Source organism: Sphaerodactylus townsendi, linkage group LG07, assembly GCF_021028975.2.
Source record: "Sphaerodactylus townsendi isolate TG3544 linkage group LG07, MPM_Stown_v2.3, whole genome shotgun sequence".
Lineage (NCBI taxonomy): Eukaryota > Metazoa > Chordata > Lepidosauria > Squamata > Sphaerodactylidae > Sphaerodactylus > Sphaerodactylus townsendi.
Window position 1 is genome coordinate 99,580,667 of NC_059431.1, and position 27,991 is coordinate 99,608,657.

The 27,991-nt window shown below is 45.2% G+C and overlaps 2 protein-coding genes across 5 annotated transcripts in view; one reads left to right on the forward strand and one right to left on the reverse strand.

Annotated features, from left to right (window-relative positions):
* Nucleotides 1-27,296, forward strand: TSTD2 (thiosulfate sulfurtransferase like domain containing 2). The gene is made up of 10 exons (XM_048503007.1): nucleotides 1-198; nucleotides 6,484-6,692; nucleotides 11,655-11,974; nucleotides 12,078-12,186; nucleotides 16,301-16,426; nucleotides 17,536-17,641; nucleotides 19,987-20,105; nucleotides 21,747-21,905; nucleotides 22,887-23,025; nucleotides 24,506-27,296. The coding sequence occupies exons 2-10, from the start codon at nucleotides 6,501-6,503 to the stop codon at nucleotides 24,733-24,735; spliced, it is 1,500 nt and encodes a 499-aa protein (XP_048358964.1). The 5' UTR covers nucleotides 1-198; nucleotides 6,484-6,500; the 3' UTR covers nucleotides 24,736-27,296.
* TMOD1 (tropomodulin 1) overlaps nucleotides 26,215-27,991 on the reverse strand; it is a 36,344-nt gene continuing 34,567 nt past the window's right edge. For all 4 annotated transcript variants that reach the window (XM_048503012.1, XM_048503011.1, XM_048503009.1 and 1 more), the window contains one exon: nucleotides 26,215-27,754. In XM_048503012.1, coding sequence (XP_048358969.1) covers nucleotides 27,690-27,754 — 65 coding nt within the window. In that variant the 3' untranslated portion in view covers nucleotides 26,215-27,689. The remainder of the gene's footprint in view (nucleotides 27,755-27,991) is intronic.

Consider the following 27,991-nt stretch of genomic DNA (forward strand, 5'->3'; position numbering starts at 1 on the left):
TTGAAAACCCGACGAATTGCCAGCAGTCCCTCAAGCGAAGTGTTTCCAGGGAGGAGCCGGGGCGCAGAGTCACACAGAGACATGCTTTCCCTTCGCCGAGCGAGTCAGCACATTCAGCCGCCGGCCGAGGAGCGGGAGGAGTCGGTGCCGAGGACCGCCGGATCGGGGGCCACGCGGGGACAGCGAGCCCCCGGCCAGGTAAAAAGGGACCCAAATTGCAGACTATATAAGCAAAGCACCAAAGCGGGGGGGGGGGGGGGGGAGAGATCCCAACTGCAAGCTTTCACTAACACTATAGGAAAAGCAATTGAAATTCAGCACAGGAGACTGGAGAGATCCTGCCAGCATGAGGGTTGGCGGAAGGGCTAGTTGGGTTGATGAAACTAACTTCTAGCTGTTGTGATGGGTCCATTGCAGACTGCTAGCCAAGGAGGTCCATATGCTGACCTCGCCGCGTCTCCGACAGTCCCAGCCCCCTCTGCAGTGACCAAACAAACACAACAACCCATAATGAGGTTGGGATAGGGTCGCCAACTCTAACTAGGGAATCCCAGGAGCTTTGATCATGGAGTTTGGGGCAAGCAGGTGGACCCGCGGTCCTTATCGAGTTCCTATCATAACCCATCTGTGCAAAATTACAGAATGATCTCCTCCTGGTGGAGTGGCTAAGAGCGGAACACACGGATCTGGAGAACCGGGTTTGATTCCTCACTCCTCCACATAAGCAGCCGACTTTTAACTGGTGAACTGGATTTGTTTCTCCGCTCCTACGCATGAAGCCTTCTGGGTGACCTTGGACCAGTCACAGTCCTCTCAGAACTCTCTCAGCCCCACTTACCTCACAAGGTGTCTGGTGTGGGGAGAGGAAGAGAAAGGAGTTTGTAAGTCCCTTTGAGTCTCCTTACAGGAGAGGAAGGCTGCTGGGTATAAATCCAAACTCTTTTTTACAGTGCAATCTAAAGTCATAAACTCCTAACAAAGACTTAATCAAAAAACAAAAGATTCAGCAGAGCATAAGTATGGGACTAAACTTCAGACAGGGGAGACCAATTTTTTAAGCTGCATTCACAAGTTATGCTGATCACATAGACATGCTGCAAGTACATGCATTCACCTGTCTGGAAAAAGAAAAAGCAGAAGAGTTGGTTTTTATACCCTGCTTTTCTCTACATAAAAGGAGTTTCAAAGCAATCACCTTTCTCTGCCCCATAACAGGCATCTTGCGAGGTAGGTGGGGTGAGAAAGTTTTGAGAGAACTGTGATTGGCCCAAGTTCTGCTAGTAGGCTGCATGTAGAGTAGTGGTGAATCTAATCTGGTTCTCCAGTTTAGAGTCCGCTGTTCATGCAGAAGAGCAGGGAATCCCGCCTGGTTCTTCAGATTATAGAGTCAGTCGCTCTTATCCACTGATATACTCATTCACTTTCCAAATGAAACTGGGGACCAGTAGCTGGGTTTTTAATGTGCAGTTTCAGCCACAAGTTAGCTGTGTATGTATTGAATGTAACATGGGAATTACACTATATACCTAAAGTCAGGTGTACACTGTGCACAAATTTTATGTGAGTTTACTGTAACTTGCAAATAGGGTTATACATAATGGCCTTTCAAAGCAAGGGTTTTTCAGTTCTGTCTTACGGTGAGAGTGAAGTGAAAGAGGTCCAAGAAGACCTTTGCTTGCATCTCCGCTAGACGTGGCTATTCATGCGATTGAGCATCCCCTTTGGTAGGTCTTGGAGCATAACTAGGAACATTTAATGTTTGATATTTTGTTTTGTCATCCTTGAATTGTATTTTGTACAGTTTATTTTTCAACTATGCATGTCAGCCGCTCTGAGCCCAGCCGTCTAGCTGGGAGGACAGGGTAGCAAATTTAATAAAATAAAAAATAAACATTCAGGTGGAACATCCAGTGCTTTAAAGATCAAAACCAGCCTGTTGGGGTATGTGTGTGTGTTCGTTTATAGGAATAGAATAGAATAGAATAGAATCTTTATTGGCCAAGTGTGATTGGACACACAAGGAATTTGTCTCCGGTGCATATGCTCTCAGTGTACATAAAAGAAAATACATTTGTCAAGAATCATAAGGTACAGCACTTAATGATTGTCATATAGGTCTAGTAAGCAATCAGGAAACAATCAATAGTAATGTTTGGATGTTTGGATGGTTGAAGCTGCACAGGTTTATGCAGGAAGAGGAGACTTTTTATCCCAATTACACTTAGCAACAACCCTACTGGGGAGGCCAGGATTATGGTTGGTTTCTCCTGATTCTTCCTTATGGAAGGAAATGGAGCAAGCCATTGAATTCAGAACTGGGCGGAGAGTTGAATTGGCTCACAGCTCATCCTTTCTAGGCGCATCCAGTGTTGGCTGCCGTCTCTTTGGCACAGGGAAAGCGAATCTTTTGAGATTAAAATAGTTGCTGTCGAGAGAGGCAAAAAGGCCACGAAAGGAGATGCAGGTTGCCAGCTTCAAGGAAACCCGAGCTGACATTCCCTGTCTCAAAAGAGACACACTGTTGGAAGAACTGCAGTGGGAAATGGTGCCGCTGTGAGCTGCTGGACTTTGGGCCAGAAACCAGGGTGCAATTCGTGGGCTCAGCAATTTCCATCAAAAGCCTCTCCCCTCGATCTTTCTGTCTAGAGTGTGCAGTTATGAAACTTCACCACTGGTCCAAGTGTGTTTTTAACTTTGACTACAGCTGCATAGGGTTGCAGTTTGGATTGTGGCCCTGCAGAGAAGGGAGGGGGATATTTAACCCTTTCATCCCCACAAAGTTTTGCAAATCAAAGGGCAGGACGGGCTGTGCAGTCATAGCCATTTAAAGGAAATGGACTGGGCTACTGGTTATCCCCCTTTATATAACTAATGATGGGTTGCCAGTGGAAGAGGGGGACGCATTTTGATCAGCGAAATGGTGCAGGGACTGCAGGGTGAAACTTCCTTTCCTCTGCCCACATGGTGCTCTGAACCAAGGGCATGTGTAAGACTGGCAGAAAGCCATGATCTCCAAAATGCCTAGATTGAGTGTAGGAGGCCGCTAGGCTGATTTCTAAGCTTCTGAAATCCATTATGGTGCTTACTCGGCTGTGAAAGCAGAGGATAGTTTGATTTCTCCAGCATCAGGTTTTTCTTCGGGGTTGAGGTAGACAGCTGCAGAGTATCTTGATTGAAGACTATGAAACAATATCCTATTTGTATAATAATGCTTACATCACCTCAGAAGTCCTTATGACAGCCTTGTAGTAGATAAACATTTGGCTGGGAGACAGGGAAAAGGTGTGGTTGCTTGGACCTTTCCCCTCTCAGTAACAATTGCGAGAGTTTGTGTGGAGTGCCTCAGAAGTTCTGCTTAACTTAGATACACAGGTTCCAGTCTTCCTCTTATGCTTGGAGCTAGGGGTGGAATGAATAATTTCCCCCACAGTTGCACTACACTCTGGTAGCACTCCACTTCTAAAGTGCAGTGCAACTTCAGGGACCACCTCCTACTTCTCAGCTGCAAACTTCAGAGTTGAGCTGGGATTCATCTCATACACCAGAGGGGCACTTGCTGTAGCGAGTGCAGAAGTCAGGTTTGTAGCCCTCAAGGAAGCGTTGAACTTTCTGCCTCATCAGAGTGTGCTAGTCATGGAAAATGGCACTCTCCTGGCTCACCTGAATATCAGGTCATTTGCTGCAAACACCTTTGGTTAGCAGCTAGCTAACTGTCTTACAGGCCCTTAAGTCACTGTATGCACTGAAAACCCAACACCCAATGAGCTACTTTTAACCTATTTGAGAAGAGGAAATGGTACTTTCAGAAATACCTACATTTCAAACACAACACTATGGCAACCCAGATGCTTGGAGAATGCCTGGGCAAAAAAGGGGCTCAGCTTTGTTTAAAAAGGTTTAAAAAAACCGTTTGCAGCTGGGAGCCAAAACAGTTGTGTCTGAAATAGCACAAAAAATTCTTTAGCAACCGGCTGCTAAAATGGATTACAAAGGCTGTTCAAAAGGAGTCATAGTCAAAACACATTCTTCAAACGGGTTCAGCCTTCAGTCTTTAATTTATTTATTTCATTTGCATACTGGCCCTTCCTTAGGGGATTCAGGGCGGTTTCCATTAAATAAAATATAATAAATTACAACAATTTAAAAACCATGAAACATTCTCACTCTAAAATAGATGGTGACTAAAGCCTCAATTTATTATGATCTGCTCTCATAATATAACAGTAATATAACAGTGGGAGGTGGGGCAGGGAATAGAGAGAGGGAGGCCATATTGATGGAAATCATAAACTGTTGTTGCCTCAACACTAAGGGCACTTTCGCACATGCAGAATAATGCAATTTCAGTCCACTTTCAATGCACTTTAACAATTGTTTGCAAGTGGATTTTGCTATTCTGCACAGTAAAATCCAACTGCAAAGTGGACTGAAAGTGCATTATTCTGCATGTGTGAAAGTGTTTAAACCTTGCAGAACATTTCTGTCTTGAATTGCATCAAGTCCCACAGGGCCCACAGACATTCTACTAGGCTGGCCCTGGCCCTGGCCCTTGGTTGAGACCAGTTGGCCTTCTTTCAGGCTAGGGATCACCAACAGATTGTTGTTCACTGAATGTATCGCTCTTCAGGGGACGTAATGAGAGTGGTGGTCCCCTAGATACAATGGCCTGTCTCCCAGGCACCAGAATAGTTCCCCTCTGCTTTTTGTAGTTTTTAAAAGCTGTCCTAGACCTTCAGAGCCGTTATAAGAATGTGGCTTCTAGTTTCAAATGCTGTACTGTGTGCAATTTTGCCCAGCAAAACAGCTGGCAGTCAAAATATCATGTACTTTCAAAGTATGATTTCAACAAGTTGGTGAGTTCTGCAGGGCCTGTAAGACAGAGCTTTTCCACCGGGCTTTTGGAGGGGCTGGCCGTGGTTCTACTGCCCCCCACTGAAGCTGCAATGGCAGCTGAGGCTGCCGGTGTCCATCCTTTTCCATCTCAGTTGGGCCTGATTTTCTGATACCACCAAAGGCCCTCCCGCTCCCTCCCTTTCTTTTTGGCCTTCGGATCGGGCGCCGATTTTATGAAACTGCTGCTTAAATTTTAAATGTTAAATTTAAACTCTGAATTATAAACTGGTAATAAGTTAAGGGCTATGTTGTATGATTGCTGTCTGAATAACAGCCATGTTATGAGCCGCCTCGAGCCCTTCGGGGGTGAGGCGGCTTATAAGTCAAATAATAAATAAATAAATAATAAAAACTATATACACAAAGGAATTCTTTCAAAACTGCAAATTTAAGCTGAATATATGGAACTTTTCGGCATGAACCCAACAAGCTGTCTTTTGGGGGTTAATGTAGATGATTTAATCTGAATTAAACTAGATTCAAGCTAGCCAGCTCCTGGGGTTGGTGCCTGACCTTGCTGTGTCTTTGAAGGCTCAAAACACCTGTAGTGCTCATCAAGCCTATAACATTCAAATACTCTCTGCATTCATCTTGAACTGTAATCTCAACCAGAGTCTCCAAATTGTGGTTCATGTTGTTGATGCGTTCATGCTGAAAAATAGTCTGCGTATATATGGATGTGTTTAAAGGATGCTGTAAGAAGAAATTGTTCGTGTGAATGCTTACTTTCATTTAATACTTTTTGTTTAAAAAGTGGAGACTGAGGGAAAAGTCTCATATTTTCAGTTTTGATTTGGAGTTTTGAAAAAACCCCTTTGGGTACATAGTAGTCAACTTGTTGGAATTATACTTTGAAGGTATTCAGTCTTTTGACTGCCAGCCGTTTGCTGTTAAAGATTGCATATAGTACTACAGTGGCACTTCGGTTTTCGTTGGTAATCTGTCCGAAAAGAATAGATGAAAACCGAGGCAAACTTTTCCATAGGAATCAATGTAAATCCAATTAGTCCGTTCTAGGCACTCCAAAAAACATATCAAAAACACATTTTTGGTGAATAAACATAGTGTTTAATGCTGAAAACAGTAACAAACAATAACACGACCAGCTTCAGAGCCAGTGGACCCATGTCATACCAGAAAGCTGTCCCAAGAGGTCTGTTTCTGACGCCTCGTTGAAATTTGTCTGAAATGGGGCAAGACATTGTCATTAAACAAGTTGCAGACACAGCTTGCAACAGCTTTGTCCGGGTGATTTTTCTCCACAAACCCCTGCACCTTACTGCAAATCGATGAAAACCGAGGCAAATCGATGAAAACAAAGACAAATTTTTCACTGAAAAAATCAATGAAAACCGAAGGCAATGAAAACCGAGGTTCCACTGTATATGGATTGATTGCAGAAACCACCCAAGTATAGCAATTATGGAGATGTCGAATGCTGGCAGTGAGGGTGCTTCTAAAGCTAATCCACAGCGCTAAGAACATGACTGTCTGTTTTCACTAATCATTTCATAAAGGTCTTTTCATTCTTATCTTTCTGAGATTTTCCTGTATGACCATAACTCCCTGTTTTGGGACTGTCTTGCCTAGGGCCCAGAGAAAACCATATGCCCAGCTGCAGTGACGTAGCCATGATCTCCTCGCTGGCCTTGCCTGACAGAGACGACGAAAGAGATGTCTGTATTTTGACCTTTGCGGACTTAGAACTGAAAGAACATCTTCAGTTCCCATCCAAAAGCCACCCAAAAGCCGAGTTTGATGCCAGGGCCAGAAAGAAGCATGTGTCTGCAAAGAGGAAGGTATTGCTTTTGTTGCTTTCCTCACAGGAATATTGTGTGTAAAATGGAGGAGGGGAATCATAGGCACTGCCCTGGGATCCTTGGAGGAATGGTGGAATTTAAAAAAAAGCATACCAAAGAAAGAAATACTGTTACAAACTACAAACCTTAAAACTGAAGTGCAAGTCAGAAGGTATTTGCCCACTTGTGGTCTGCCACATAGTGAGCATACATCCCCTCTGGGTTAGATTCTCATTTACCTTTCACCTTGTCTTGCCTTTTGACTGCAGCGACTCAGAAGGAGAGAAACCTACCTCACAGGGTGTTTGTTGTGAGGGGGGAAGGGCAAGGAGATTGTAAGCCCCTTTGAGTCTCCTACAGGAGAGAAAGGGGGATATAAATCCAAACTCTTCTTCTTCTTCTAAAAACATATGACATAATACACAGTGAAAATTTAAGATTTAAATGAAAAACAAAGTAAGAATGACCCATTTTTATAGAAACAAATTTTAAAATACCACATTTTATCTCCCATTCTTAGCGTGATGCAACTTTATGGCTTCTTGCAGAAATTCTCTTTTGCTTAATTCAAGATTGGCATTATTCAAAAGAAATAACAGCTTAACAGAATCGGACTGTCCTGTCCTATGTACTAGAATAGGGCTTATATACTTTGCTCGGATCTCATGATAAAAAGGACAATGCCCAACTTACAGGAGCAATGCCTTTCTGGATATGCTACATTTTGGTATCTTCCAAAAAGATTTGCAGATGGTATAATGCTGAACCTATCCAAAGAGAAGGCTCTATGTTGTCCAGGTAAAGTCATGGAGTGCTTGAGAAATAAGTTCCCAACAGCTGCCAGGTTGCTGTGGAATGTGAGTCAGGTGGGGGAAACCACAACCAGGTGTCACCTATATTGTGTAGTTTGGCCCTTGGATTCTCAGGCCGGCAGGAACAAATCAGATCTGGACTGTGGCATATGAGGAGAGCAAACCGAGAGTAAGCCTCCCCGCCTCCCCTGAACACACATTGTTTTTCTGCCCTGAAATGTCCTTGGGGAGCTGCTATTTGCCTCACTGGAGGAACTTACTGTATTTACCCAAAGGAACATGAGCTTGGAATGTTAGACAACCCCATAAAATGTCACACACAATAAAATTTATATTACTGGATATTAATTAATTAATTAATTAATTAATTAATTACTTAATTAAATTTATAGGCCGCCTCATCCCCGAAGGGCTCGAGGCGGCTCACAATATGACTGTTTTCAGAACAGTAAATCAATATAACATAAAATCTAACATTAAAATTCAGCAGCAATTAAAACAATAAATGCAGATTAAACAACAAGGTTGTGTAAAAACATACTCACAGGCGCCCAGTCTAAAGGCCAAAGGAGAAGGGAGGAGAGGCAGGGCCCAGGATGGAATCAGGGCCCTACCAGGATGGAAAAGGCAGCTTAGTTCCGATTTCAGTGGGGGGCAATAGAAGCGTGGCCAGCCCCTCCAAAAGCCCGGTGGAATAGCTCCATCTTACAGGCCCTGCGGAATTCAGCAAGGTCCTGCAGGGCCCGGACAGCTGGAGGTAGAGCATTCCACCAGGCAGGGGCCAGAGCCGTAAAGGCCCTGGCCCGGGTCGAGGCCAGCCGCATCGTCGCAGGGCCAGGGATCACCAGCAGTTCTGCCGCAGTTGACCGCAGCAGCCTATATGGGACATAAGGGGTGATGCGGTCCCCTAGGTATGAGGGCCCCATGCCGCGTAAGGCCTTAAAGGTCAATACCAACACCTTGAAAACGATCCAGAACTCCACTGGGAGCCAGTGCAGGCGGCATAGCACAGGGGTGATATGATCTAGATAATCACCACCTGTCAACAGCCGGGCCGCTGCATTCTGGACCAGCTTCAGCTTCCGGATCAGTCTCAAGGGAAGGCCTGCGTAGAGCGAGTTACAGTAATCCAACCTTGAGGTGACCATCGCATGGATCACAGTGGCCAGGTCGGACTGGGAGAGATAGGGAGCCAGCCGCCGTGCCTGGCGAAGATGAAAAAATGCAACTCGGGTATCATGGGCCACCTGGGCCTCCATTGATAATGAAGAGTCCAGGCGGACCCCCAGGCTGCAAGCCAGGGACATCGGGGTCAACGCAACCCCCTCAAAAACAGGCGGCTGGAATTCCCTCGGTCTCTCCCCCCGGCCCAGCCAGAGGACTTCCGTCTTTGTTGGATTAAGTTTTAACCTACTCTGCCTCAACCAACCAGCGACCGACTCCAAACAGTGCTGCAGAGCTGCAGGGGCAGAGGCCGCCCCCCTCTCCATCAACAGAATGAGCTGGGTGTCATCTGCATATTGGTGACAAACCAGCCCGAAACTCCGCACCAGCTGAGCAAGGGGTCGCATGTAGATGTTAAATAAGAGCGGGGAGAGCAAGGCCCCCTGAGGGACCCCACAACTAAGTGGGGCCCTATGGGAAGCCTCATCCCCGCACCACACCTGCTGACCCCGACCCTGGAGAAACGAGGCAATCCACTGAAGGACAATGCCCCGTATCCCAGAGGCAGCCAGGCGGTGGATCAAAAGGTCATGATCGACCATATCAAACGCTGCTGTGAGATCAAGCAACACCAGCAGCGCCGATCCGCCTCGGTCTAGCTGCATGCGGAGTGTATCTGTGATGGCAACGAGGGCGGTCTCCGTCCCATGCCCAGCATGGAAGCCGGACTGGAAGGGATCGAGCACCAATGCGTCCTCCAGGAAGCCCTGAAGCTGCTCCAGCACCACTCTTGCAGCTTGTATATGAATGTAAGACAACCCGTCTTTCTTTGGATGGCATACATGAGGGAAAAAAGGCTAGCCTTTTTTTAAAGGGAAATATAATATGCGTAGCCAGTGGTGGGATCCAAAAATTTTAATAACAGGTTCCGATGGTGGTGGAATTCAAACAGTGGCACCGCCGCACACACACACCTCCAGTCCCTATTGGGCAGGGAGGTTGCTTTAGTAACCCCTTCTCGGCACTCAGAAAAAATTAGTAACCACTTCTAGAGAAGTGGTGAGAACTGGTTGGATCCCACCTCTGTGCGTAGCCCATTGGAATGCTTAAATGTCCCCAGTTGACCTGCTGTACCTCAGGAACAGACCAGGAAACACCTGATACATCTTCTTGATAGGACCTGAGGGAGACCCAAAATAGACATGGGAATAGTGTATTGCGAAGTTGTGGGAGGAGAAACACTTCATATAATAGGAGGCAGGTCAGCATTCTGACTGTTAAAGACTTCTGGCGGGGAAGTAGTTATTACATCACTTCCTTCCTACACTGAGAGATTTACTGGTGAGAGAAGGCATGCAACCAGCCTCTTGGCTCCATTAAGGCCAACATTGAAAAGTAAGCGTCATTAGAAAGTGACTAGGATGGACAGCTGCCAGAAGAAGAAAAAAACCCTGTCCCTTTCAGAGAAAGGCACGATGGGACGTTATTTGCCAAATGATGTGTCATCTATCTCCAAGTCATGAAAAGCTGCCTCTGACCATTTCCATTCATTAAATCTTTGTTAAGGGGGCAGAACCCTGAGCTGGATGACCCAGGAGGCCCAGTCTCATTTCATGTTGGAAGATAAGCAGGGTTGACTGTGGTTGGTTCTTGAATGGGAGATCTCCAAGGAAGTCCAGGTTCACTACATAGAAACAGGCAGTGGTAAACAACCTCTTCCCTCCTCTAATGCCATAAGTCAGCTGTGACTTGACAGTACTTTCCCCCACCAAAGGGACAGGATATTTTTCTCCAGGCTTGCTGGCAACTATCAAAGGAATTTATGAATGGGAACTATCAAAGGAAACCAGGTTTGCAATGCGCAAAATATACCCACTGAGGGAGAGCTGTCCTGCTTGCTGAGAAGTGTTCCAAAATGTTTTTTTGGGGGGTGGGTGGGTGGGTGGGATGCGGGTCAAAAGTTAGGTTGGCTGTAACATTTTATGGGTAGCAGAGGTGGTTTGCCAGTGCATTCACTGCCTGTCATGAAACAGATTTTTCTCTCTGGTTTTCAAAGCAATTCAGCTTGAACTGGGAGAAGTTTGTATGCGGAGAGATCCTACCAGCTAGTGTCCATGTCATCACCAACACACTAGTCCCGCAATCAGGGTTTTTTCCCCCCAGTGCAGTTTTGTGTGTGAAAGAAGAGATGAACATGTACACAAACATTTTTTTAAAATAGTAGAAATGCAGAGCCCTGCTGAGGTTTAGTAAGTGGACTGTGTTTGAGAGGCTGATTGACACAGTATTAGAGTACGGAGGCTGAGCCCAGGGCCCCTGCTCAGGGCCCTATACAGCAGTCACATGTGAGTTGTGGGTTCTCCTCAGTTCCCAGGTGTGTGGACTCCGCTGTGAATCATGATTGTAGCACATGCAGAGAAGCAGCTTTGGCCTTCTCCCTTGCAACATTTTTCCTAAGCTGAAACAGTCCTCGGGGGGGGGGTGGGGGGGCGCTATTTTGGGGAAATGCACGTGTTCTCTTTGGAGGCTAATCAGGGCCTGTTTTGGGATGGGAGACCACCAAGCCAGAATTTGCAGAGGAAGTTAGTGGCAAACCACCTCTGTTGCCTTGGAAGCCCCTTTCTGGGAACACGACAATTCTGTTTCAAGTTGATGACCCATATATACCATGAGGTGGCTGGGAAGGATGTTGGTTCCTCCAGCAAACATAATAATGCCCCGTGGTCACTGGATGCACAAGACTTGAGAACTGGCAAACTCACATGTGACCGTGCGATGTCTGGCTGGAACCCCAGCCCCAGTCTGTATCCTCCATAATGAGTAAGATGACTCAGGTCTGAGCTTCTTCAGTGTTGTAGTTGGATCCGTCTACCACGTCAGTTACAAACCCTCCATGGCTAAAGAGCCCGCTGTGGCTTCTCTTAACATGGCACTCCCTCTCTTTACCCAAACTCCTCGTTGCCCAGCTTCCTTTGTCCCCTTGCAGGCCTTCGCTCTCTTTGTCAAAACCAAGGAAGTGGTCGCTGACTCTTGCTGTCCAACATCTGCTAGCCAAGGGCCGGTTCACTGGAGATGCTGCCAACAGACCTTCAAAGACCTGGCGGGCATCCACCGGCATGTGGCTGCCCACCATTTTGCCGATGTGAGGCAACAGACAGCCACCATTTTAAAGCAGATAACTGCCGAAGCAGATGTGATAAGCAGCCGGTTTTCCACAGACAAGCTACCTAAGCCCAAGGGGCCCCTGTATCGACCCCAGGAGACCCTCCCAGACATAAGCCACATCGGGGCGGCCGAATTGATGAGGTTTGTTTTCCTGTGGCAGTCAAATACTGAGAGGGTAGCCCCATACAGGAGAAACTGCTTGGGTTTTGCATAGCTGACTGCTTTTTTTGTGTGTGTTCCCAAGTGAGACAGGACAGGTTCTGCTCTTCTACTGTTACTGTGAGGTGGCTGATCCTGAAGGACTGTGCCTGTGGCAGAAGGCTTTGTGTCAGCACCTGCACCTGAAGGGAAAGGTAAGAGCGGGGAGTCTCCTGCGGCTTCAGAAGGCCAGCAGGATTCTGTTTCAAGCATATCGGCTGGAGCCTTACCGTCTAGAGAACTGTTCCTGGGGAAGAAGAAGAAATATTTACAAATGCTTCTGAGGTAAAAGACAGAGGGACCAATTATTTTCTCTAGCCATCAAAGATGGCAACAGAAAAAGTGTGCTTTTAAGCAGCTGGAAGGAAAGCTTAATATGTTATGAACCATTTAAGCATTCCCAATCTCAAAAGAGTTCAAACAGCTGGCTGTAGTGGGTAGTGCCAGGACCCCTAAAAAGAGCCCATTTGACCTATTCAATGGGTAAGCATTCTGGTCTGCTACTTCACATAGGAGTTTGGGGGTGCTGATTCAGGAACAGAGCTATTACGTGTTCAGATATTGTGAACAGGTAACTGCGTAAAGCACATTGTAAAGCTCCGCTTTATGGAGGAAGTCTTCCTTGCAGTCCATCTCAAGAGGATTGAGCCATGCATTGCATTATCTGTGTCTTCTTTGACTCTATCACATAGCCTTTTGACCAAGCATGCCTTGTGGAATCTGTGCTGGGAGCTTAATTCTCAGGCTTGCTCAGGTTGGAGCTGTGGCATATCAGGAGATGGGGCTTTTAAGCCTGTCTCCTTGTGTCATTTTTCCAGTCTGAAATGTCCAAGGAGCTGCCCTTTTCCTTGTTGGGAGAACCTATGTGTAACCATCAGTGCTTGTCAATTCCCTCCAGTAGGGCATTTCATGTACATTTCCCCTGGAACCGTTTCAATTAGGAAACTGCTTTGGGGACAGGTATAAGCTCTCTCTTTTTGTGAATCATGGTCCCAATCCAAACTGGGTTCTTGCATGCCTGCCAGTTGAGTTCCCTGAATGGAATCTGCAATTGCTGTCTGTTTGAAAGTCCTTATAGTAGACCTTGGAAAGATGTTGACCATCATGAGACATCTATGTAAGATCCTCAGAAACAAAACATGGTTAGGGATTCCACCCTAGGCATGGTGCAGACTTCACTAGTAGTTCCCCAAAAACAACAAAAATGGACCCTCTATTTTATCCTTGGAGAAGAAGCAGAGTTGGGTTCCTAACGAATGACTAGTTAAAATTTCTACTGAATTATTATTTTTTTGTAAATATGGTTTGTATCATATCATATTTATTTTTACAGTTCAAGACCAGAGTATAAGATGGCTTGCTGTCAAGCGCAAATTGTTACAAATGGAGGCTGAACTATTTTTCACCTTTAAAACTCTTTTCCTGCAGGATTAAATCATGTAAAAGTTTTTCAAGCTTTTTATGAATTAACTTTATTAGGTTTAGGTCAATTTAATATTTGGTGACTGTTTCCTTCAATGCATTGCTGATGCGAGTCTTTGCAATACCTGTAAGAGGGCAAAAGATACATGTTAGTTTAAGGTTCCTTCTACGGCTGTTGAGTATTATCACCGTTTTGTCAACTGATTATGATTTTAAGTATATTTATTAGTAGGTGACCATAGCTTAGTATTACAGCAGTCTACTTCATAATTTATGATGCACAGTCCTTACACTGCAGGGAACAAATTTTATGGCTACCTATAAACAAGTGAGTTGGTGTTATTCCTGATCCTTATTTATTATAACCTTTTTATAATTATTAATGGGGTACTATTTGTATTAATGTATTAATGTGAATGTATTTATTAATGTATTTATGGAATATATTTAGTTATATTGATTCTTAGCACTACTTTTATATTAATAGATGCCTACTCTAGGATTCTTAGAATAGGACATGGATCTCTGTATATTTGTGGAGTGAACAAGCATTAGCGAAACGGGCACTTATCTGGAATTCCCATCTTCCCGTAAACTTCATAATATGAGTTTGAAATTCATGATCTGAGTAACACGATACAAGAAGAGTAGAGAGTTAATTTCTTCTCATTCATAAGAGACTTTCTTTTTTAGGATGGGCTAGCTATATTGCATATGCCATTTTTCTGTGTCCTTTCTTGTTAAATGTGTCATTTGCTGTTACTGATATGTTGCCAGCCTGTTTATGTTGACTGTGTTGTGGTTGCTCATGTTTGTTCTGCACTGTGTACTTGATATATTTATTTGCACCCTATTAAATCATATGCACTGTTTATTCTAGATGCCATTTGCCTTGGTGTAGTAGGTCTTGCTTGCTAATTTGTCCTAGCGGTTCTACTACACCTTCTTTTCCTTGTTTTTGCATTGGCTCCAAGGCAGTGGTGGGATTCAAATAATTTAACAACCGGTTGTTTACAAGCACCATTTTAACAACTGGTTCTGCCGAAGTGGTGCAAACCTGCTGAATCCCGCCACTGCTCCAAGGCATTGAGGGCTACCTGAAGTAGTGATGCTCCCCTAAGCATAGCAGGAGGAGGGGGAACAGGACAATATAAAAGGTTGCAGGCTCCCCAAATACAGTCTCCCTGGTTAATTACGCACAAGGCATCTGCTGCACAATTGCAGCAAATATGTGTTGCTGCAAGATTTCTTGTACAGATGTATTTTTCACTTTTTCTGTTCTCCCTGTGGCAAGCAAGCACTAATATAATTTTGCTTCACAGCCAGAGCAGGTGGAGTTGCCAGTGAGCACAGCTTTGCCCTAGACCTCTTTCCTCTGCTCACAGCCAGCTTGTCTAGTCTCACCCCCCTGCCCCGCACGCTTCTCCTCCACCTCTCTAAATGCTAGTATCGACACATCGATAGGAACAACACAAGCAGAGACTCTTTCTGGCTCCACCCCACCTCCCCCGCTTTGCTTCTGCCCTCTCCGATGATTGGGTAGGCATTTTTAAAACTTTCTTTCAGGCAAGCTTCTGTTTCTAAACAAGCCTCTCTCTTAGGTTATTACAAAGGAATGACACAAGCAGGGTCTCTTTTTGTCTCCACCCCACCACCCCTACTCTGCTTCTGCCCTCCCCGAGATCAGGAGGGCTTTTTACAACTATACTTAAAACAAGACTGTATTTGAAAACATTTTTTCTGGCTGCAGTAGCAGCAGAAAGCGAAAGAAAAAAAAGAGAGATAGAGACAGAGAGAGTGGATGGGAAGAGAGGGACATCTAGCACATGGTCCCCTTCTTCAGCAGCATGTGGTCTAGGAAATGGCTTTGCCTCTTTCTTTTGGGGGTTGGTTATGTCGGGAAAGGGGCTATAGTATCGATATACTTGTTATCACTGCTATATTAATATAAATGCAATTTAAACTGCTTTAGAGACCGGCAAGCTAGCTTCGAGGCAGGCAGAAAATGGCTCCTTGCTTGTAAACAGAAAAACGCGAGGAGACCCCTCTGCAAGCCCACTGCACGCTGAAGAGGCCCTTAAGAGCATTCTATGTGTAATGGGCCCCTTTTTAGGCTTTCTGTGTCCACCTTTTTAGGCTTTCTCTGTACACTTGTGTTGGCCAATCAAGCAGAGAAGGTAATTGGAATGTTGTGGGGTTTCCAGGCTGTATGGTCGTGTTCCAGTAGCATTTTCTCCTGATGTTTCACCTGCATCTGATGCCAGCCACAGATGCAGGCAAAATATCAGGAGAAAATGCTACTGGAACACGGCCATACAGCCCGGAAACTCCACAACACTCCAGTGATTCCAGCCATGAAAGCTTTTGACAACACAGAGAAGGTAATTGCTGACAGAGACTGGGTGTATTTTTTTCTGATTGTCCATTTGCTGAGCCAAAACCTCAGCTGCATAAGATCTCTCATGTTCCATTACCCTTCTTTGTTCCTTATTTCTAGCTCTTTGTTGTAAAATGACTACATTATAAGATGATTGCTGAGGCTGCAATCGCTTGCATGCATTTACCTGGGAGTAGGGCTCATTAAAATCACTGGCCTGTATCTTGCCATTCATCTCAGTAACATTGTAAGGTTTTCCTTGGTTGAAGATGCCTTCTTCCAATTTAAGTGGCTCTTCCATTGTTGGCAGAGGAACCACTCAAGTTGGAAGAAAGTTCTTTAGGCTGGAGAAAGGCGTCCATCTTTAGTAAGTGGAGTGGTAAGTTACATGTGCGTAGGGCTCACTGTCAGATAAACACCTATGGAACACTGCTGTCTGTCTTATCTGGAACTTTGTTCTTGGCTTCCAGGTACGAATTGCTTCTGAGGGCATTAACGGAACTGTTGGTGGGAGCACAAGTGCAACCCATCTTTACGTGGACGTGATGCTTTCTCACCCTCTCTTTAAAGGCATTTTGATGAGGGATGATTTCAAGGTGAAATATGCCAATTGCTGTGTTACATACAGACTCCTCATCCCCAGTTTAAGATAGCTTTTAATTCCTCTTGAATAATGAGATTTTGCTTATCACAAAACTACCGTAGGGATGTATTGGATAGCGCCTGGGACATTGTCACTAATGACCATGTTCCTTCCATGCCTGTATAATTTCGGGCCTTAACAAAAGCCCCCAACCTGACATAGCCACAGTGATCCTTGCATTGGTCACTTTCAGATTAGACTACTGCAACTACCCTTGAAGCTGTTTCAGAAACTCCAGCTGGAACAAAATGCAGCTATTTGAGTCCTTATGGCAGGGGTGTCCAACTCTGGCGCTTCAGATGTTCACGGACTTCTCTTTTCAGAAACTGTAAAAATGTTTTAAGTTCTTTTGTTTGTTCTCTGAAGGGATTGTGCTCTCCTCACATAATGCTCTGCCACTTTAAGAGTGGGTTAAACGGGCTATGTGACTTCTGATGTCACATTACGATCCATTTGATATCTTTCTTCCAATTGGAAAAAAAAGCTCAGCTTCAGTTCCCTGAAGGTTTTCTATGGGAGAGATTTGTGTTTGTAGGCCACAGTTCTCTCTCTCTCCCCTTGCCCAGCAGTCTGAAATCCCCCCCACCCCCGGAACCAGGGTTTCAGAGTGTATTCCTGGCTGGTGTGAAGGAGTAGAGGTGAGAAAATTGCAACCCATGATCACAAATCTTTTTACCCACAGAAAACCTTTGGACCTAAGCCAAGATTTCTGCAATGAAGGAGTCTTTGAGAAGCATTGTCATTCTCCCAAAAACATCATTTGTGGCCCCTAAATCAGAATGGGACAACACTACTCACAGCCCTTATTTTGAAGAGAACCAAAAGTGATTTAAGAGAACCACTGTGTTTCTCTGGTTAATATATACTCCCATTTCCCAAGCAGTCCAGCTGGTCAAATAGGTGTTGAAAGAGACAGAATAAAAAGCTACTAATCTGTTTACAGGAAACAGATCTCTCTTTTTATGGTGGCCGTCAACTCTATGAAAAAAGTTATTGTCTGAAGACGGACTAAGGATCGTTTGATAAATGTTCTCTTGTTTGTCAATTCTCCCTGTGTCTCAGACCAGCACAGGTGGGGCTCACTGCTTCCCAGACCTTCGGATTGGCGTTTTTGAAGAAATCGTCCCCCTAGGGATCAACCCAAAGAAAGTCTCCTACAAAGAAACTGGTATGAAGAACACCCCTTGGCAACCTGAGGAGGAATGAGAGGGGGATGCAGAAAACACAGTCAAAGAAAAAGGCTGCCACATGTCCAAGTTACACTAAAGCTGCGGGAAGCCCTCACAATAAATGGGAGCACCCAGATTTCATGGTGCCCAATTTGGGCATGTCACATCTGGTTCCTGGTTTTTCTTCATTTTGACCCAGAGAAAATGAAAACCTCATTTTCTCTAGTAAAAGGAGAAACAGTATGGTGACAGTGGGCTGTCCATGTGGGTGCTCCACCTATAGCCATTGGAGCAGGGAGAGCGGAGCCATTGTATCTCTGCTTTTGTGTGGGTGCTGTGGCTGTAGGGGAGACAAGTGGTGGAGGTGGGGGAGGGGGTGCTACAGCAGTGATTGGGGCAAGGATGGGGAGTGTGGTTGCCCTTTCCACCCATTTCTGCTCGTTTTGCAGCTGCTGCCCTGAACAGCGGTTTTTTTCATGCCCCTGCATAGATGCAGCTTAAAGTGAGAGCCCAACAGACAGTTATGTAAGAGTAATACCTCCTTATGAGGTGAAGAAGAATATTTGGATTTATACCCTGCTTTTCTCTCCTGCAAGGAGTCTCAAAGCGGTTTACAAATACCTTCCCTTCCTCTCCCCACACAGACGCCTTGTGAGGTAAATGGGGCTGAAAGAGAACTGTGACTGGCCCAGAGTCACTTAGCAGGCTTCATGTGTAGGAGCGGATTAAAAATCCAGTTCACCAGATAAGAGTCTTCTGCTCATATGGAAGAGTGAGGAATCAAACCTGGTAGTCCAGATTAGAGTCCACCACTGTTAACCACTACACCATAGAGCAATGCTGAGGTGGTCTGAAGAGGTGCAAGCTGCTGCTCTGTGGGGCTGCTGCACATTTGAGTGTCATAAAGGGAGGCCACCAGAAATAGGCTCCTAAAGGTGGAGGAAATGGCAGACTCGTACTGTGCAGCCGCAAGGAATGTTATCCAGCTTCTGCTTCTATTCCTAAAATCAGGAAAGTGATAACATCAAGCAAGACCAACATGGTTTCTGCAGTAGCCGTGTGGTGCCCGAAACCTGTTTTTCAGGAAGGGGGGAAGTCAAAAGATCCATTGCTTCTGCCTGTGAGTGACCAATAAATCTCTAGGGAGAAGAAGGGGTCCTTGAGACTGGATCTTTAATCAAAAACTGGACGGGAGGCTTCTGGGCCTCAAGTTCCTCTTCTTATTCTGATCTTGGGATACGCTTGATATCACATGGCATTGGCTCTGGCACCTACAAGATCAGCCTGTTTGGGAAGGGGCCGCCAATCCCAGCCCCTCGTTCCGCGAATGCTCATTCGCAAGGAGTGTGCTCATGGCGCACATGCAGATACACTTGAAAATGTAGCATCAGGAGCAGCTTCCCATTTCATGCAGGCTCCTTTAGCTGGCCAGTGAGTAAACCTGCCAATGCGGATTGAGTCAGAACTTGTTGCTTGTCTCTTGTTTGTTCACCTGAAGGGCCATCTCTCCTGGTACAAAGCTGCGTGGCACTTGTTTGCCTCACGTCAGGGTCTCCCTGGAGTCGCTCCGCCCTTGAGGCTATGATCAGTTACAATCCAGGCCTTCCCTGTAGCTGCTTCATGGTTTATTTTATTTATTTATTTTTATTTGTTTGTTTACTGCTGTGGAAGAACCTCCAGGATGGGATATGACAGATGCCTGCCTTTGGGTCTTCAGGCACGGCTGTAACGAAGGCAGAGTTATTTAAAAGAGCTTTGTTGCAGCATATTGAACGGACCCCGGCTTATTTTTGATGTAGCTCTCTGTTTTCATTACTTGTTTAATAGATGCATTCCAGTTTCTTCAATAGATTATTTCTTTTTTGCATTGCATTTAGCAGAATGGCATGAATTTAGTGATATGGTATAATAATGGCTTAGGCTCCTTCCGCACATGCAAAATAATGCACTTTCAATCCACTTTCACAATTGGTTGCAGGTGGATTTTGCTATTCCGCACAGCTGCAAAGTCCACTGAAAGTGGATTGAAAGTGCATTATTCTGTAGCTGCGAAAGGAGCAATTGGTTCTGGGAGACTCAGACCCGCATTCTGCCATTAAAATTCGTTGGGTGACTTTGGGCCTGTAACACACTCTCAGCTTCAGCTACCTCACAGGGTTATTGTTGTGGGGATAAAACTGGAGTGAGTATTGTAAGCTGCTTGAAGTGCCCATTGGGGAGAAAGTGAGGTATAAATATCAAAATAAATGTATTTTTATTATCTGTCTTGGGTCTTGACTGTGTCAGGAGAAGAATATGTGTACATAATTGTTTCAAATAAGGTATTTTTAAAAATTATTTATAGGAATCCATTTGACTCCAAAGGAATTTCACATAGAAGTGGAGAAATATCTTTCTAAGGGTAATAAAGCACAGAAGGACACCATTTTGCTGGACTGCAGGAACTTCTATGAAAGCAAAATAGTAGGTGATATTTTTTCCTTTTGACTTTTTTGCATTTTTTTTCAGGTACAAGTCAAGCAAATTATCTTCTCATGTGGACATATTTGCAGCCAGTTCACATGAGACATCATTTCCTTTGGAGCACATGGAATTGCCACAAGACTCAAGGCTGAACCAGTTGCACACTGACTTCTGGGACTCTGCATATCTTAGAACTATTATTATTTTTAATTGTAGAGAGCTCCAGTCAGGGAACTCCCAGCTTATGTCCCTTTCAGTCCTCAAGGTTGCTTACAAGGGGTTAAGTTTTTGAATTTGCTCTTCAGAGCTGTTTGCAAGGCTTCCTTGTTTCTCCCTTCGAGGCCAGCCATTGATTGCAGAAATTGGAGCAACTGCATTTATAACACTTATGTGGTTCATTGAAAGGGGTGCCTCCCACTTGAGCCTGAACTGACCCCTAGCTTGTTGGCGATCATCCATGCTCTCTTCTGTAAAGAGAATGTGGACATTTTAGGATGCTGTCACCATCCTGAAGGAAGGGAAGCCAAGAGGCAGCTGTGTGTGCCATATTGAAAGGGAGAGGTATTAGATGAGGATGACCGGGGGTGGGGTGGAGGGTGGCAGATGAAATTTGTTACCTCTCTCACATACTCTGAGACTGAATGGGAGTATTCATTCATTCATTCATTCATTCATTCATTCATTCATTCATTCATTCATTCATTCATTCATTCATTCATTCATTACCCTTCCTGATGTACAAGCAAAATTACATTACATAAAAACTATCTCAGCCATAAATACGCATAGTTTAAAAGTCAGAGACAGTACCCAAAATAATTAGATAAAACCAGAAAATCCATAAAATCAACAATCAATAAGCAATAAATCCAATTAATGAGTCCACAAAAACCAAGCGAGAGAAGTAATATCCATCTGTGGGTTAAGATGACGCATAGCCCCAGGGGAGGCTGGTGGTCATAGGACCAGCCTCAATGGAATGCCTGGTGGAACAGCTCTGTTTTGCAGGCCCTGCGGAACTCTATGAAGTCCCGCAGGGCCCTGATCTCCTCTGGGAGGCTGTTACACTAGGAAGGGGCCAAGGCCGATAAGGCCCTGGCCCACGTTGAGGCCAGACAGACTTTCACTGAAGATGCAGGCCCCATCTACAGAGAATATGGGAACTCCTTCATCACAACTTCTGCTGTACTCATTCACCTATGATCTCTATTTGGAATAATTGGGTAGAGGGTGATGTGCATGATGTGCAGAGTCCCCATGAGACTCTGGAGAGTCGCTCTGATGTTCCCAAACCAGTGATTTGATTGCTGTGTTTGTGTGTGTTCCTTCTTTCTTATTTGTGTTTTCAGGGTTTATTTATATAAAATGTGTATTTGCCATCCTTTCTCATGAGCATTTCAGGATCCTGTGAGTAGCTATTTGTAACCTTATCCCAATGAGATTTTGGTAGGTTTTGCACCTCGTTGAAGATTGTGCTGTTGTAATTATTGACCACTGTGGATTTTCCTGTGGAAACTATGTCAACAACTGCAAAATATGTCCTGGAAGGACATATGGATCCAGTGCTCCAAAATATTCCCCCCTCCCTCAAAGCTTGGAAAACAGAGGTAAAGGTGTGTTTTTCCTTCTTTTGGGCTGTAGGGGCATTTCCAAGGCTGTTTGGCTCCAGACATCCGAAAATTCAGCTACTTCCCCATCTACGTAGACAAGAACTTGGAACTTTTCAGAGGGAAACGTGTCCTGATGTACTGCACAGGGGGGATCCGTTGCGAGCGAGGTTCGGCCTACCTCAGATCCAAGGTGAGCAGTCTTGAAGACACAGGGCTTGGTTGAAAGAATCACCAGGCTGTGGAATGCGACTGGAGCAATCGAGCTTTTTGTAATGCCAAATACATGACTCTGCAAGTCAAGTGTTATAAAATATCACTCGATCCATTGAGAAATGTCAAGTCATGACTACCAGTCAAAGTAACTTTTAACATTCCACACCAAGAAAGGTTGTTTTTGTTGTATGCCAGTCAAGACTTCCCAAATGTAGTTAGGGAAGCCTTTTCGTTTAGAGCTCTGGACTCTTTTCAATATTGTGCTTTTTTTTTTGCTGGCTAACTTTTTACTCTCTCTTTATGAAAATATTTATACTCTACCTTTCCCGTGTGTGTTATGAGGGTTACAGTTGCTAAACTGAAACCACAATACAGTAAAACCCCTTTATCCCCCCTCCTCCAAGAAAATGCCTGCAACTCAATCCCTTAGGTGGATTCCGCATGGGCCAAAAACAGCAGTGTGAAAAGGGTGTAAAAGGATTTAAAAGGGTTTACAGCATTTTCACACTGTTTTCACACTGCTGTTTTTGGCCCATGCGGAATCCGCCTTAGAAACAAGGCAGCCCTACAGTCCCTCCTAAGAACCAATAAGGACAGCACCTCCTCACCAAGGTCTTCCTCAGGGAGGACGTTCCACAAAACGAGAACTATTTCCTGAAAGAGCAGGTTTTGATAGATGGCACCTTAAGGGGGGGCAGCCACAAAATGGCGGCTAGAGGACTATAATTGACACAACTGAGGCAACTGAATGTAATTGACACACACTGGATTTCTTCTGCAGTCTGTATTCTTGAGGGATCAATAGCAATTCCTTCCAAGTAAAGGCAAAATGCAAATTCTTGATGTTCCAAGGGCACACTCTCAGGAACTGATTTGGAAATGACTAATGCTGAGACAGAACACAACCAGTGTGCCGGGTTATCCTAAACCTACAGGTTGTTCTGCTGTTTTGATACAGGGCATATGCAAAGGAGTGTACCACCTCAAGGGCGGCATCCACAAGTACTTGGAAGAATTTCCAGATGGATTCTACCGAGGGAAGCTTTTTGTCTTTGATGAACGGTACACCATCTCCTCCAGTGGTGATGTGATTTCAGGTGGGTGATTCTTCCCTTCCAATGTGGTATTGAAAAATTACTTGCTTCCTTATGGCTCACGGTCTTAAAACTGTGGTCTGCAGCATACCATTGCTTCCTGGTGTACTTTGACATGGTCCTAGCAGTGGAAGTTTAATGCTTCTTGCACATAAACCTGAAGTGATTTTCAGGTGCGCCTGTTCAGTGATGCATGCATATGGCTGAGAAGTATCACATGTGAAGCCTTCCAAAAGGTGTTCAGCAAGATGTGAGGGAAGCCTCAGTTTGCCTATAAGGGTATCTTCCAATGGAGGCAGGCTACAAATCCTCGTGTATCCTCATAGCCTTCTTCAAAGGAGGACGTAGAATCCCATTTTGGTGGGTTTGAGAGACTGATTTGTGTGACACTCCCCCAGTGATTCCACAACATGCAAAGGTTGAAAGACCTGTGGATAATCCCTAGTGAAGACTCGAAAGCCAAACAATGGAGTAGGGGAACCAACATTATGTGGAGGTTGCAGAGTCCAGTTTTGTGTGTGCAGAACTTAATTAAGTAGGCCCAGAATCCCAGTTATTTTAAAGCGAAGGATATCTACAGTGCTAATTGCTGCTCATAAGAGGTTCTCCAGATGGGAGGAAGGGCATCTACAACTGTGGCTGTTGTGAAGCCACAGAGTCCACAAATCAGACTGTTACCTGCCCTCCTTTCCCCAGGCTGCAGTCCCTGACTTCTCTGCCCATTGGAGAGAACTCAGGAATGGGAGAAGAGTTTCACTTTCTCCTGAATCATGTTTCCTTCACAAGTTTCTGGCTACATGTAGGGAACTTGTGTACAGTTCTTGGTGCTTCTGAGGATCCCCAAAGCTGGGTTTGTGATTCCCCTTTCTTGAGACTTCTGATCATACTAAAGCAGGATCCCCCAAAGTGGTGCCTATGGGCACTCTCCGGTACTTCCCCTGCTGCCTGCTTTTTCAGAAAACGGTTGGAAACGGGTAGTAAGGTTGGGCTTGCTATTGATGGGCCTCATTCAAATGAAAGGGTTTTCCACAGTTGCAATAATAGCTGCAGTCACTGGAGGACCGGGAGGACTAGTCCATGACCTCTTCAGGACTTCCCCCTTCTCTTTCTCCCTTCCTCCCACCTGTGTTTGCTTTTGTTTCTTTTTATTCTGCCTTCTGTGACTGTTTGCAAAACAGGGCAGAAGGTATTGTGTTTCGCTCTGCCCCGTGGCAGCCGTTTTAGTTTTGGCTTGGCTTTCTGTGGCAGACACCTGGGGTTTGGCTCCGCCTCCTCCATATTTTGGGTTGGGGCTCACGACCCCCTCTGGAAATTCCAAAGGTTCCAACAGCCTCAAATTTTGGCGACTCCTGTACTAGAGGACTTTGGGAAAGCCAAGGGCTATAGTGGATCATTGGCATCCACAAATAATGGCTAACCACCTAGGCTGATCAAAACTTATAAGCCCCTTGCCCACGTAGAATCTTATCATTTCTTCCTCTAGCCTGCCGCTACTGTGGGAATCTCTGGGACCAGTACCGAATTTGCTCCACCCAGCCCTGTCATCAGCTCGTCCTGACGTGCTCGCAGTGCCAGCGGAAAGGGCTGACTGCCTGCTGCCCAGTTTGCCAGAAGAAAGGCCCCTTCATGGCCCCAAACCTTTCTGGACAAGCCTTCAAAGAGCAATGTGAATGTACAGAGATGCGGCAGCAGGTACCTGTAGAACGGGTGTAATGAAGACCTCTGGAGCCAAAACCAACAACAAAAATCTCTCTCCACAAACGTCTGCTTTGGAACCCAATCCCTAGATATACATTAATGGGATTTGGGGAGCAATCAGCTCCATTAGGCAGCTTTGCAGACCTCTGATCTAGGTAGTAGTCAGGGCTTCAATGCAATGCTAGCTTACTCGTAGGAGTAAATTAATAGTGTGCATAAAGCAAAACAAAAAACAAAATACACCCATCCACCCATGGTGCTGCGCAACTATTTCCTCATATAAGATGACCATCCTGTCTTGCAATCTGATAGAGAGTGTTGCCCATGCTTGCTGCAACTCTGCTTAGTAAAGCATGAGTATGGTCATTGGGTAACAGGCTGATTTAAAGAACTTCCAGAAAACAGGATAAATAAACCCTGTGGGTAGGCTCTTGCATGTATGCATGGTTTGAAGCCATGATGGGCCTTGGCTTCCTGGTGAACACACATCATGCCTTCTGTGGCCAGGTACACGCTTGCATACTTGCTACTATCTACCTGTGGATTTCATGCTCTTTCCAAGGTACATTCTATACAGGCAAGAGAACTGCACGGCTCTCTTATCACAGAAAAAAAGCCCTTCTGCTTCGCTAGCAAGAACGGACCACTCTCACAATCCTCAATTTGCCTCTGTTCTCCCCAGCTCTCCTAAGTGCTGGAAAACAGTGCTGAGCCAGTAGGCCTTCCAGAGCATGGTATAGTCTTTCATGTCAGATAAGTATGGGAATTTTCACAAATGCTTTGTAGCTTCTAAGGACCAGCTGCATGGAACAAGTGCACCCAGCACAACCCCTCCCCCCACGAACATGGTGTCAGACATCCTTAGGCTTGTAAATAGCCACTCTGGTGGTTGCCTAGGGCGAGTAAAATCCTTGTCCAGGTGACCAGAGAGGAATTTTGACAAAAGGCATTTTGTTGTTGTGCCTTCTTTCAGGCTATACATTGATAGGTAGGTGAGCTTTAGAAACTGAGTTTGCAAGAGTGGTTGAGGTGGAATAACATTAGCATTGTATTGTATTCAGCTAGTGGTCATCCATCCACTGTGGGGAATGGCATTTATCATTTCCTGCCTCCCCAATTGGACAGTGGGAATCACCCACAGGATGTCCATCTATCGCTCAGAGGAAATGGACCCTTTACGTTTAAGTACCAATGGTCGTTCTTTGATGGCCAGTGATTTAAACCAAGGTGAGGTAGAGTCAGGATACACTTCAGAGAACTGCCCACAAAAACCTCATTTGGGCAAGCGGCCTTTCCAATTGCAGTCTGCATGTCCTTGCAAGTGCAGGTGAACCTTTGGCCTAGTTGGAGAGTTTGAGATGACACTGACAGCTGTCCCATCAGTAAACTAGATTTGGCTAGCAGAAGGGTAGTTAAGGGGTTGACCATAGTCTGTACCATCTAACGAGGGGCTAAATGTACTTCCAGCAAGAAAGCCCAATCCATACTCTTGGCCAATGTACTTAGAAGCAATGCTTTATTAAGGCATAATTTACAAGCAACATAGCATTTTGTTGCAAACCAGCAGGCACTTCCCCATTTGTTTGAGCATAACGCTTGGGGCTCCATAGATCTAGCCCAGCAAAAGTCCTAGGTTGCCTGTTCCCATAGGCTGCAAACCTAAGTCTGATAGCATTCATGTGGAAACCTCAAAATCCTGCCCCATCAATCTTCCTTGTTGCTTTATTGGCACTCTCCCACTGTCCAATTGAGATGGGGGCAGTCAGACTGTAATGAGGGAAGAGCCATCTGTCTGTCGTAAGTATTAATTCCGGGCAGATTTCACTGTGGCCCAGCAATATCTTCAGGTTTGAATCTAGAGATGGCATAAATCTACCCCCCTCTCCCCAAGTTTTACAGCGAATTGCTCAAGCAAAACATCCTGGTGCAACGTGCAGAAGAGTCCTGGAAGGGAAGCACTTTCCTGGGCCCCCTGCTGCAAATTCTGCACCTTGTTGTAGCTACAATGCCGTGTGAACTCCCAAACACTGGTGTTCTTACTCCCGTGGAGTTCCCAGGCACCAGACCCTGCATAACTTTTCACAAAAGAGTATTTTGACCAAAGGGCCTGTGGCCAGCAGCTTGCCCATTCAGATATCCGTGGCAGCAGCGAGGGCTGTCCTCTGAAGGAGAAACCAATGAAGGAAAGAAATAATAAGGCCATCCTCTGGCATCAAAGCGATTCCAAACCATACCATTAGGTGGAAAAGAACGCCGTGTCAAATGGACTATTTTAAGCTCTTGAATTCTTCTGCAAAAGTAATGGCCAACAGCCCAGACGGCACCTGACTTTCTGCTGTGCTTCGGAAAAGAGTGGCCTTATATTATTTCTACAGGGTGGGTGTGTAGATAAACTTTAGAACAAAAGGAGATGCTTTTACAACTGAGTTGAAACTTGGGGCTGGGAGTGCTGCTGAGTGTAGTTCACACACGTGTCAATTGAAGATCTGCTTCGGGAAGATGGAATACTGTCGCGTAGCTCCTTTTTAATTCTTGACTGCGAGTAAAAAAAAATAAAGTATTTTTTAAACTGTTTAGCCATGTTTATGGAGTAGCATCTTTTTTCTGCTTCGTGGTTAACGACTTGTGCACTTCACACCGCAGCAAAAAAATCTGTCCCAAAAGGAGGCTGCAGTCAAATTCCAAACTCCCAAATTCCAGGCATCTTTGTGCTATGATGTACTTTGTCAAATTATCCCGTATGAACAGCCTGAATGTCAGAACTGTGTTTTTCTCTTCAAAAAAGGCATTTCTCATGCGTTGATAATAAAGATTTTCACCTACGATCGCTAATTCATTGAAACCGTTTAGTGCACAAGGAGAGAATATAAACAAACAAAAACCAGGCACCACAAATTCACTGCACAGTTGCTCTGCTGCAGTTCTCCTTGGTGCAGCGCGAGCTTGTCCGTTCCGTCTCTAGCCAAGAGTTACATGCTGGTCCGGCACTTGGGCAGGAAGGGCCCATTCAGATCTGCCAGCCTCCTCTTCCTCACTGGGAAAAAGGGAGAGAAGCAACATTAAGGTAAAGCAGCTCCCAGGCATCTATTTGTTCAGTCGAATTTTGTTTATTAATATTCTCAGTCTTAGTCTGAACTTCATCACACAGAGGAAAAGGTAATTTTGTACATGCGAGATTTGGGAGAAATCAACTGATCTCCTCTGGTTTAAACCTTCCTTATGAGGAGAGGCTGCAGAGTTTTGGGACTCTTTAGTTTGGAGAGGAGACGTC